The following is a 13,447-nucleotide window of genomic DNA, read 5'->3' as shown; positions in this document are numbered from 1 at the left end:
ACTGAGGAAACAATGTGAATTCAAATTCTAGCTCTGCAAGTAAGAGAATTTTAGCCACTGGAAATACATGAGAAAATAGATAGGGGAATTTTGAAATCTCTCTAGATTGATGCTAAATATTTTAAGGAACCCAGAATTGTGTGTAAGAAGAGTTAACCTAGGAGAAGCAAGAGATTTACGGAAAACTCAATAGAAGGAAAGACGGAGAGGATCGAGGGACATGCATTAAGTCACCCAAGACTCGGTGGTTATTTTGACACTTGAGGAATCAATAAAGGATTCATGTTTCATACAACAAGAGAGGTCGGACTATATAGCTAAGTTTATTTGTTATTTTGGTTATATCAGATAGGCCAATATGAAGAAATCAGTACTGGATACGATAATTTGAAGGGAATGTCAAACAAGTCCACTTACTGAAACATAGAAGTAAAATAAGTATTAGTTCTTAGCAAAAGGTGAACAAGTTCCGTGTGCTTTCCATTCCTAATAATATGAAATATACGGGTATTGGAATCACATTGCAAGACCAGTGTTAAAGTACATACAATACCAGCTTTTTTTTTTAATATTGTTCCACACATCGCCTTCGATATTTCTCACGAGAATTTTACCGCTGCGTCAATTTGCACACGAGTGACGTGCCTACTGATTAATTCGCATAGATGGCAGGATGGAGTTCTGTGAACTGCCGACTACGCGTTTCGTCCGCCTTGAAGTAAGAAACAGTCACGTATGAGTAGATCCACCACTGTTCATGTGTGCGTTGTGTGCTGCATAACCGTAAGGCGCTACTGCAAACGTGGTGTGCCCTCTCCACGAACACAAAAATAAGATTTTCATCACAATTTCCATATGTAATTACTCTGACCTATTGTTTGTTATAACCATTATAGGGATCGAGCCGGGAGACTTAACACACTATTTCATGTGTTTGTTTTCACAGAGTTTCTGTCGCGAAGATTACTTCACCCAGAGTATAAAGCGTTCGAGTTTACTATGTAACTTTGGTAGTTCGAGAAAAATCCTGTTGGGGTCAGTAGCCGAACTCTGAAGTGGATTGTCGGGGAGAGATGTAAAAATCCCCGCGTGAGAGAGAGAAATTACAGAGTGACAGACGATCTTAATGTATTCCCGCAAATACTTTCGCTCTCGGGTAAAGTTGCTATATGGAGATTACTTAGTTCACGAGAACCTTCTTCTGGACTATAAATCTGGGAGATCATTCTTGCCCAACCATAAACGGCCGTGCCGGTCGCTGTGGAGGAGCGGTTCTAGGCGCTTCAATCTGGAACCGCGCTGCTGCTACGGTCGCAGGTTCGAATCCTGCCTCGGGCATGGATGTGTGTGATGTCCTTAGGTTAGTTAGGTTTAAGTAGTTCTAAGTTCTAGGGGACTGATGACCTCAGAAGTTAAGTCCCATAGTGCTCAGAGCCAGCCATAAGCGGCAGTAGTAGTAATGAGTCGTCTTTGAGATTGTTTCGCATGATTGTGCCGGTTTACGTAGGATCTTTGTACTCTGTTTCCTGGGCTTGCCGCCGGGTTCAGCATGTCGTATTTTGGATTTGATAACGTTATTGGTGGAGGGTGGCCTCATGCCCGTCCCCTCGGCAGCCAGTTTACATAGGATAAAAGGTTGAAAATGCATTCAGATAAAGAATGCATCAACAGACATAGAGTCATTCAATTATACTACACGTTTTTGTCCATTTCAAGAGCTTCTGATTGTACACAGGAGGGTGGTACTTATTTTTCAGCTGCCTAAATTCAGGCTCTTAAATTGCTACATTCAACTAAGAAACTGAGTAGAATTTAGGTCAGTCAAGCAAATGCAAGATGACCATGAAGTTCTGTTGTTTTCTCGAGTAATGTGATATATTAATATAATATTTTCAGTTGTTTCATTTTCAATCAGTATAGACATTACTAGTGAATAGTAAACGTGGTTCCCATTAATTCATTCTGCAAACAACAGCAACCTTCCTACTATGGCAATACTTGCAATACTTGCAGCAAGGTGAGGTAGTTTGCACTTTTTACTACTGGTCTTTATGAAGTTGCTGATAGGTACAATGTCAGTGATAGAAATGGGGTTTACATTCACAGCCAAATCTTTTGGGTATGATACTGAAAAACTGGTATTAAGTTGTACTTTTTTTCAAAGCCCCAGATTCTTGATTACAGTTAACCTTAACAACCGCCAAGAATTAGTGCTACGCTGGGATGGAAACTAGCTGGAATTACATCGACCCACACAAGCAGCAGTTTCCCGGATGGATGCATCACATTCTCTCATGCCAATAATGCGCCCTTTTTCAATCTCGCTGGTTTGACTTTACGATTCGCGCATACGCCTGCGAGGCGTCATGCACGTCTGCTCAAGTCACTGTGATCCATTACATTCGGATTGTAGCGACAGCGCGAGCCGCTAGCAGGTTTTACCGGTAAGTGCTGTTGCTCCACGATATCGTTGTTGACCTCGAACCCACCGATCGACATTTTACAAACGCTAATATTTTCTACAGAACATACTAATTTACATGTCCTGTGAATATGAACGTTCTATCTTTAGTAGTTCAAAATATTTTGTTTTTTTTCTGAACATTAGTGTATTTTCTGAAATGTTTCTATCTCTTTTGATGACTGGGATGGCGTAGTGGTTAAGACACTGCACTCTGGTTCGACAGTAGTTATATGATATTTTACATGCTGCAGGCTTCCTTTATTTGAAATTTGTGGTAAGGCCTTATGGGACCAAACTGCTCAAGTCATCGGTCCCTAAGCTTACGCGCTACTTAATCTAACTTAAACTAACTTTCGCTAAGGACAACATACACACCCATACCCGACAGAGGACTCGCACCTATGACGGGGTTAGCCGCCCGTACCTTGGCAAGACGCCTCAGACCGCGGAGCTACCCCGCGTGGCAGTCTTCCTTCCTTCTTGTCTGCGTGATGTATTGATTCTCTCTCTCTCTCTCTCTCTCTCTCTCTCTCTCTCCCTCCTTCCCTGACTTTGACATCGGCGATACGTTTAACTACATCCTTCCTGCCTGATACTTCCCTTCCAGCTCTCTGTCCTGAGGCAACGAGGATCCGCCACTAGAGAGGGTTCCCTTCCTTGCTTAGCTAACTAGAGTGTGTTGCTGTGGCCTTGCAGGTGGATCGCGACGACGCAGTTCCAACCGACGGACGCTCGGCGGGCCTTCCCCTGCTTCGATGAGCCAGCGCTCAAGGCGACCTTCTCCATCCGGCTGGCCAGGCCTGCCAACGCCACGAGCATCTCCAACATGCCCCGCGTCGGACAACCCACGCCCGTGTGAGTACCTGCCTCAAGCCACTCTCTATCCGTGCTGCCCCTCTGTATTTTTACTCAAATGTTTGAGCGGTGCAAAATCTAGACTCCTTAGAAATTAAGCAATGAAATTTTGTTTGATTTTTCTTAACCAAACGAAGAATGTATAACGGACAAATGGATATTATCTTGGCAAGCGCAACGCCTAGTTTTACAAAAATATATTTAATCACTTGAAAGTAATCAGAGTAATTATCAAAAACTTAATTAGAAATTTGAGGGAAAATTGCGAGATGGACACTTTTGTACGAATTTTCACATACACTCCTGACATCGTCAGCGAGACGGTGATCTGTAATACAATAAACACCGAATCAATTTTCAACTTCCAAGATCGCTAAAATCATTTATTCATATAGGTAATCGGTTTCGGCAATTCTCTGTTGCCATGTTTCGGATGATGTAAACATGGATCCGAGGATTTCAATACAGAATCTCCGAAACCGGTTATCTACATGAATACATAATTTTAGCGATCTTGACAGTAAAAAATTTGTTCAGTGTTCGAATTTTCACAGCCAAACGAAGATTCACAGACGGGCAAATGGGATATCAAACTGATTAGCGTGATTTTTGTTTTTGAAAAGAAAGTTTTAAATGCTTGAAAGCAATTAGGGAAACTCAATAAACTTAATTAGTGATTTGACAGAAAATTTTTGGACGTATTTTCATAGTCTAGCAAAGAACGGAAAATGGACAAAGGCCTATTTTTGGAAAAAGAGATTTAATTGCTGAAATGTAATCAAGGAAAGTAAGAAAGACGGAATTAGTTATTTGGGAAAAAATTATTGACCTCAGTTTCATAGTCAAACGAAGACTAGGAAACGGACAAATGGGGTATCGAATTGACAAGCGAATGTTCTAGTTTTGCAACGAAAGATTTAATTACTTGCGAGTGATAAGGGTAATTCAGAAAAACTTTATTTGTGATTTGGGAGAAAAATTGGCCTGAAATTTCATAGTCAAAGGAAGAATGGAAAATGGACATACTGGGTATCAAATTGATCAATATAAGGTCTAGTTTAGCAAAAATGCATTTAATTACTTGAAAGTAATCAGAGTAATTAAGAAAAACGTGAATACTGATTTGAGGAAGACTTTTTATCCGTATTTTCATAGCCAAATGAAGAGTTGGAACTAGAAATGTAGTATCAAACCGACCACTGTCAAGTGCACATTTTCAAAGAAAAATTTAATTGAAACTTCCTCACAGATTAGAACTGTGTGCCGAACCGAGACTGGAACTCAGGACCTTTGCCTTTCGCGGGCAACTGCTCTACCATCTGAGCTACGCAATCACGACTCACTACCCGCCATCACAGCTGCAATTCTGCCAGTACCTCGTCTCCTACCTTCCAAACTTTACAGAAACACTTCTGCGAACATTGGAGAACTAGCACTCCTGGAAGAAAGGATATTGCGGAGACATGGCTTAGCTGCAGCCTGGGGGATGTTTCTAGAATGAGATTTTCACTCTGCAGCGGAGTGTGCGCTGATATGAACTTCCTGGTAGATTAAAACTGAGAGCTGGGCCGATACTCAAACTCGGGACCTTTGCCTTTCACGGGCAAGTGCTCTACCATCTGAGCTACCCAAACATGACTCACGACCAGCCCTCACAGCTTCAATTCTGCCAGTACCTCGTCTCCTACCTTCCAAACTTCACAGAAGCTCTTCTACGAACCTTGGAGAACTGCATTCCTGGAAGAAAGGATATTGCGCAGACATGGCTTAGCCACAGCCTGGGGGATGTTTCCAGAATGGAAAAATTTAATTGGTTGAAAGTAACGAGGGTAATTAACAAAAACGTAATTATACATCTCGAGGAAAATTGAAATACTTCAAGAACAGCTGCTGCTAGCTACTTAATTGAAGTGTGAAAAAGTTAATCTCTTGAAGGCCTAGCTATTTTTCGAATAAAAGGTCACATTCGTGTATAAGTTGTGGAATGTATTTTTTCATGCTGAAACAACAAAATAAATGTGACTGTAAGGATAAATTGAAACTTATCTACATTCTCTTGATCTACATATTCTTAATAACGAATAAAACGTACCAAATAAAGAAAAATTTTGAAAATAAAAAAAATAACAAACAATCAAATGTTTTGTAAGAAGATAGATTAGACAAACACTTGACAAGCCTTTGAATGATGTTCGAAATCATTTACAGCAAATGGGGTACGTCAAATTTTTCTGTGATCTATTTCATTTCTTACTCTTAGACAAGTTGTTTCGTAAAACATTTGCCAGTTTTTCCATTTTTCTAATTTATTTATTCCACTAAGGGCATCTCTGACTCACATGAATAGTTGCAAAGATATTTCCCACGAACTTAATTCCATCATTATTCCAAGATCCTCTCGGTGCAGTTGCTTGGCTCCTGTTCTTGCATGAAGGCTGTGCTGATTCTTCAGCGTTCTCGTTGATCGAGCACTGGGGGCTTTTCTTCTTCGCGATCTTGTATTGTGTCGATCTAAAACAAACGAAAATAAGTACATTAGTATTCTGGAAGGACATGCATTTCTCCATCTGCAATTGTGGCCACCCACTGCCCTTCTAGGCTTACCGCAGAAGTTACCGACGAAGTGCCTAAATATCTCCGGCAGGTATGTTGGTATTCGGGCTACCAGATGCAATCCCGCGGCCGGGATATCTCGAGGATGATGCAAGTTTGAAAGCACGAATTTTTACCTCGTGTAGGCTGTCGATATGTGTATCGATCGCGTTCGTACCTTAATTGCTGCACGGAGTACGTATCGAAGTTCCGAGTAACCCGCGAAGAAGTTGCATACAAAGCTGTAACGGTGCTGCTGTTTGTGATGAAATGGCTTCAACAGCAGACCATGTTGAAATAAATTTTGAAAACCCTGTTTAGTTTGTAAATATCAACTGACTTTTTTAATTCATGAGTCATTTGTTGTTATACTACTTTGTTATAAAGATGTAGTAACATTTAATCTGATCGTGTCTTATTTTCTTCTCCTACAACAACTTAACAGCCTGTACTTCATTAAGTACCCCACTGTGCCTTATTCAGGATCCATGGTTTTAATGATGTCCATTTGATGCTGTATCTTTCCTACCCTCTAAAAAAACCTAAATGTTTAATGTAGAGTTCTAATTATAGATTTCATTTTCCTCAAAATTAGAAGGAGAAGTTTTGCAAATCATATAAGATTTAGAGCATGAAACGTTACTTTTACAATGGATATTTATTTAGAAGATTTCAAGGGTGATTTTCATTGTTACTCATGTTTTTCTGTTCAGGTGTCCTAGTTTCATTGCTTTTTTGGGATAATGAACAATTCTTTAGCAATTTCAGTTGGTTAACTTTTTGAAATAAAAATAACCGACACACTAATACTGCTAACTTTTCTTCAAGTATTCTTTCCATCTACCTGTAAATTTAACACAATTGACTCACACATGTACTGCCATTAATAGCTAACATGAACTAACTGACAACTAACCATTTTTGCCCAAAAATGGCCGTTGTGCAGGAAAGTAGCAATTCATAGCGATAAAAACGTTATAAGCTTCAGTACTTTTATGAATTTATAATGACAAATTACTCGATCAAAAAACCTGCATGTAACAGTATGTTTGGTAATAACGAGGAAAATGTTTTACACCGTTTGTTTTCTTATATAATTTTTTGTGCAAAATATCTTATAATGTGAATTGTGAACAATTACTTCTAAAATATGCATCTTTCTACTAAAACCTTAATTATTTTGAGTACTAACTTTTATGTAAGTTCCAATTCGAATGTAATTTTTTTCATTCCAGAAGTTACTTTGTACACTGTATTACATACCACCTAAAACGATCTTGATTTTTCTATATTGACTTTCTAGAACTTTTTAAACGATAATTTCATACAAAAACAGATGTGTTACATGGCTAAGACTTTTTTTTTTTAAGTTTAACAGTAACGTTTTAACTGAATATAAGCTCATAAATGCATTATACCAGAATATTGAGATACTTAATTTTTAAATGATGTGGTGTCTTTGTCGTTAATACAGATACAATCCTCAGTTATTCCAAATACATAACATTAAGCAATGAATAATTCATGTGAAATGTAGTCACACAAAGTCTGATACAGCGTATCGACTAATGCACTAATAAAATTGTAATTCATACTTGTATGCGAAATACATGACTTTTTCCTTACAATGACTAACTCTTAATTAGTTACAGAAGCAAAAATTAAGAAACATAATTTCTCCATTTCTCCCCTAACAGAGAGATTATTTAACTTTCTTGTAGTGTAGAGAGAATTTCCCTGAGAGACAAAATTAAAAATACAGAGGGTGCCGATCCTTAAGTGAAATTTAATTGATACGCCTATTTTATATGTAAATTTAGGTATACACAGTTCTGTTCAAATGGCTCTGAGCACTATAGGACTTAACATCTGAGGTCATCAGTTCCCTAGAACCTAGAACTACTTAAACCTAACTAACCTAAGGACATCACACACATCCATGCCCGAGGCAGGATTCGAACCTGCGACCGTAGCGGTCGCGCGGTTCCAGATTCAAGCGCCTAGAACCGCTCGGCCACAACGGCCAGCCACAGTTCTGTCAGCAACTAGTGGTTTCAGGTGTATATTGTACATCTGAAGAATCTTATGGGCTCCCAGCCGAATTGAGTACATTATTAAATTTAGAGCAAGAGCTCAGATGGAAACCCAGTTCTAAGCAAAGAAGGGAGTGTCGTAGGGCCGTTGCTATTCACAATATACATAAATGACCTTGTGGATGACATTGGAAGTTCACTGAGGCTTTTTGCGGACGATGCTGTGGTATATCGAGAGGCTGTAATATTGGAAAATTGTACTGAAATGCAGGAGGATCTGCAGCGAATGGCAACTGAATCTCAATGTAGACAAATGTAATGTGTTTTGCGAATACATAGAAAGATAGATCCCTTATCATTTAGCTACAATATAGCAGGTGAGCAACTGGAAGCAGTTAATTCCATAAATTATCTGGGAGTACGCATTAGGAGTGATTTAAAATGGAATGATCACATAAAGTTGATCGTTGGTAAAGCAGATGCCAGACTGAGATTCACTGGAAGAATCCTAAGGAAATGCAATCCGAAAACAAAGGAAGTAGGTTACAGTACGCTTGTTCGCCCACTGCTTGAATACTGCTCAGCAGTGTGGGATCGGTACCAGATAGGGTTGATAGAAGAGATAGAGAAGATCCCACGGAGAGCAGCGCGCTTCGTTACAGGATCATTTAGTAATCGCGAAAGCGATACGGAGGTGATAGTTAAACTCCAGTGGAAGACTCTGCAGGAGAGACGCTCAGTAGCTCGGTACGGGCTTTTGTTAAAGTTTCGAGAACATACCTTCACCGAAGAGTCAAGCAGTATATTGCTCCCTCCTACGTATATCTCGCGAAGAGACCATGAGGATAAAATCAGAGAGATTAGAGCCCTCACAGAAGCATACCGACAATCCTTCTTTCCACGAACAATACGAGACTGGAATAGAAAGGAGATCCGATACAGGTACTCAAGGTACCCTCCGCCACACATCGTCAGGTGGCTTGCGGAGTATGGATGTAGATGTAGATGTAGATGTAGAAAGAAAGGTGTAAGGAGTATATAGAGGGTCTATACAGGGGCGATATTCTTGAGGACAATATTATGGAAATGGAAGAGGAGGTAGATGAAGATGAAATGGGAGATACGATACTGCGTGAAGAGTGTGACAGAGCACTGAAAGAAGGCCCTGGGAATAGACAACATTCCATTAGAACTACTGTCAGCCTTGGGAGAGCCAGTCCTGACAAAACTCTTCCATCTGGTGAGCAAGATGTATGAGACAGGCGAAATTCCCTCAGACTTCAAGAAGAATATAATAATTCCAATCACAAAGAAAGCAGGTGTTGACATGTGTGAAAATTACCGAACTATCAGTTTAATAAGTCACAGCTGCAAAATACTAACGCGAATTCTTTACAGACGAATGGAAAAACTGGTAGAAGCCGACCGCGGGGAAGACCAGTTTGGATTCCGTAGAAATGTTGGAACACGTGAGGCAATACTAACCTTACGACGTATCTTAGAAGAAAGATTAAGAAAAGGCAAACCTACGTTCCTAGCATTTGTAGACTTAGAGAACGCTTTTGATAATGTTGACTGGAATACTCTCTTTCAAATTCTGAAGTTGGCAGGAGTAAAATACAGGGAACGAAAGGCTATTTACAATTTGTACAGAAAACAGGTGGCAGTTATAAGAGTCGAGGGACATGAAAGGGAAGCAGTGGATGGGAAGGGAGTGAGACAGGGTTGTAGCCTCTCCCCGATGTTATTCAATCTGTATATTGAGCAAGCAGTAAAGGAAACAAAAGAAAAGTTCGGGGTAGGTATTAAAATCCATGGAGAAGAAATAAAAACTTTGAGGTTCGCCGATGACATTGTAATTCTGTCAGAGACAGCAAAGGACTTGGAAGAGCAGTTGAACGGAATGGACAGTGTCTTGAAAGGAGGGTATAAGACGAACATCAACAAAAGCAAAACGAGGATAATGGAATGTAGTCGAATTAAGTCGGGTGATGCTGCGGGTATTAGATTAGGAAATGAGACACTTAAAGTAGTAAAGGAGTTTTGCTATTAGGGGAGCAAAATAACTGAAGATGGTCGGAGTAGAGAGGATATAAAATGTAGACTGGCAATGGAAAGGAAAGCGTTTCTGAAGAAGAGAAATTTGTTAACATCGAGTATTGATTTAAGTGTCAGAAAGTCGTTTCTGAAAGTATTTGTATGGAGTGTAGCCATGAATGGAAGTGAAACGTGGACGATAAATAGTTTAGACAAGAAGAGAATAGAAGCTTTCGAAATGTGGTGCTACAGAAGAATGCTGAAGATTAGATGGGTAGATCACATAACTAATGAGGAGGTATTGAATAGAATTGGGGAGAAGAGGAGTTTGTGGCACAACTTGACTAGAAGAAGGGATCGGTTGGTAGGACATGTTCTGAGGCATCAAGGGATCACCAATTTAGTATTGGAGGGCAGGGTGGAGGGAAAAAATCGCAGAGGGAGACCAAGAGGTGAATACACTAAGCAGATTCAGAAGGATGTAGGTTGCAGTAGGTACTGGGAGATGAAGAAGCTTGCACAGGATAGAGTAGCATAGAGAGCTGCATCAAACCAGTGTCAGGACTGAAGACCACAACATCAACATTAAATTTAGGGATAGTTTTAGCGTGATAATTCCTGGGGGAGTGACTGTTTTTGAATGATGTGCTTACTGATGATGCATTTTGCCTAGCAATGTTCACAGTCAATAACTACAGACGCTTTCTCAGTGCTACAGAAAGGGTGGTGAAGTAGTATTATAATGTACTCTCTTCTGGAGGACCAGGGTTGTGTGTTCAATTTCCTGCCTGCTTTTCCGTAAATCAGTTCAGGCTACAGCTGCGTTCTACCAAAACTACGGTTTGGTAGTTTTGGTAAAGTACATAAATGATATACTAAATTCTAGCGTTACCAGTAGTATTGGTAGCGTTAGTAAGGAACGAAACCTAAACGAATGTCTAACAGAGGAACTGGGAACTGATGGCTTTCGTCGTTAGTCCTCTGAATATTTTATATCCTTACAGAATGTAAATTGCATTTTACAAATAACAAAAATTGCTTGATCGCTTAACTGCTGCGTTTTTATGAAACAAAAGGAATTAGTTTTGATGCAAGTACAGTTTACATGCGCAAACATTAAAATCTGTGTAATTATTATTGTTATTAATTTCTACACTCATCTATAACGCTCTTCGACATGACCAAAAGTAAGTCTCCTGTTATTAATGACAAATATAAAGGCTGTTTATGAATAAGAGAAACATTTTATATGGGCTCGATGACGTATTGGAACAGCGTGTGATATATTTTTGTTTTACGTCTGTTTTTGATAAAATCGTGTTTTCTAACGGTATTTGATATATCTATATTCTTTTTTTTATTTTGCTACAGCATCCCTTTGTTTTACATTGCAAATCATAAACTTTCGTGTAAAACCTGAATTAAAGTTGACAATTTCAATTTTTCCATAAATACTATTTATTTTTAACTAAGTGGAACTATGTGGAACAAAATTGTCCCGTTGTTAGCATGACCTTTCATATGCTGACGGAAACAAATCGCAGCACAGAAACACAATTAAAGTAGAGTAGTAGAATTTGGGAAATACATTTGTCTAGGTAACACATTTAGGTAAGTAACTTTGAAAGATCACAGGTTAACGAAGTGCGAGATAGGCGATTGCAAATTTGAAATACAGGTACATTAATAACCAGTGTAACCGCCGGAATGTTAAATGCGGGCATGTAAACACGCATGCATTGTGCTGTACAGGCCAGACGTCACTTTGTTGGATGTAGTTACTCGCCTGTCCCACTTGGTCGGTCAATGTAGCCTAATGCTTTTTATGGACGACGCTCGAGTCACCGTCCGAAGATGTTCTCGACTGGAGACAGATATGGTGATCGAGTAGGCCGAGGCAACATGGCGACACCCTGTAGAGCATGTTGGGCTGCAACAGCGATATCTGGGCGAGCGTTATCCTGTTCGAAAACACCCCCTGGGTTGCTGTTCATGAATGGCAGCACAGTAGGTCGAATCACCAGACCGATGTACAAATTTGCAAACAGAGTTCTTGGAATAACAATGAGAGTGTTCCTCCTGTCATACGAAATCGCACCCCAGACTATAGGTGTAGGTCCAGTGTTTCTCGCATGCATGTAGGTTGGCTGCAGGCCCTCGACTGGCCTCCTTCTAACCAACCACATGAACGTCAATCGAACCGAAGCAGAATCAGCTTTAATCAGAAAACACAACAAACCTCTACCATGGCTTCCGAAGAGCTCTCGCTTGGCACCGCTGAAGTCGCAAATGGCGGTCATAGGGTCACTGGACTACACGCTACAGGGCGTCTGGCTTGGAGCTCGCCTTGAAGTAACCGATTTTCAACAGTTCGTTGTGACACTGTGGTGTCAACTGTTGCTCAAATAGCTGCTGCTACAGTACGATGCGCCAGAACCATACAACGAACGTGATGTTTTCCCTCTCGGTAGTGCCACATCCCTATCCGGAGTCCTGTCTTCTTGCAACCATACCTTGTCGTGACTACCGCTGACAGCAATCATGTACAGTGGCTACATTCCTGCCAAGTCTTTCTGCAGTATCGCAGAGGGAACATCGAGCTTCTCGTAGCCCTATTACACGACCTCGTTCCAACTCAGGTGTTGATAATGGCATCTTTGTCGCCTTAAAGGCATTCTTGCCTGACATCAACACACCACGTCCAATCTCAGAGGTAACTAATGCCCACGATCGTTACAGAACGTTTTTAAAGAACATCTGATTTGCAGCCTCATAGTGGCAATACCAATGTCTCTCTTATGCCACTGGTGTGAAATTTGAACCCTCATCATCTTTCATCTAACAATTTTCGCCACTAATTCTTGGAGATGCGATTTTTTCCTGTCATTGTACAGGGGATAGGCAAAATAATATGAGGAGTGGTACTAATGGGATGGTTGTGTTTGACGGTCAACTATGTAGGTAAGACCCGTGTTGCGCTGAACTGTGCGTTTACATTACAGACTAGGCATCAGTTGTTTATGAGTAGAGCACACTTCATATTTTAATTCAGTGGCCGAGGTCGACGTGCAATGAAAGAACCAATAGAGTTCCAAAGAGGGCAGATTGTGAGGGCCCGATTACTGGAGCATCAATAACCAAGACAGTCAACTTACTGAATGTTTCAAGAGCAATTGTTTCAATAGTCATGACAGCCTACACAAAACATGGAGAGGTATCACCGTGTAAAGGTAATAGTGGGCACAAATCAAAACTAAATGACGGAGATCGTCGTAAGCTAGCATGAATTTTGTCAAAGCAACACAAAACCACGGCGGCTAAAGTGACTGCAGTGCTCAATAACCATCTTCGGGACCCCGTATTTATCGACACTGTCCGCCGAGAACACCATAAAGCGAATATTCGTGGACGAGCTACTACACCGAAACCATTAGCGACGACAACCAACTAAAAGAAGCGTGGAACA

The 13,447-nt window shown here is 40.4% G+C and overlaps 1 protein-coding gene across 1 annotated transcript in view; it reads left to right on the top strand.

Moving 5' to 3' along the window:
• The window catches only part of LOC124711183 (aminopeptidase N), a 318,231-nt gene that overhangs the window by 65,241 nt on the left and 239,543 nt on the right, over positions 1-13,447 (top strand). Inside the window, exon 4 of the mRNA XM_047241110.1 lies at positions 3,161-3,319. Coding sequence (XP_047097066.1) covers positions 3,161-3,319 — 159 coding nt within the window. The remainder of the gene's footprint in view (positions 1-3,160; positions 3,320-13,447) is intronic.

Source organism: Schistocerca piceifrons, chromosome 8, assembly GCF_021461385.2.
Source record: "Schistocerca piceifrons isolate TAMUIC-IGC-003096 chromosome 8, iqSchPice1.1, whole genome shotgun sequence".
Classification (NCBI taxonomy): domain Eukaryota; kingdom Metazoa; phylum Arthropoda; class Insecta; order Orthoptera; family Acrididae; genus Schistocerca; species Schistocerca piceifrons.
The sequence above is the reverse complement of the archived record's forward strand: the minus strand, read 5'-3'. Positions and strand labels throughout refer to the sequence as shown.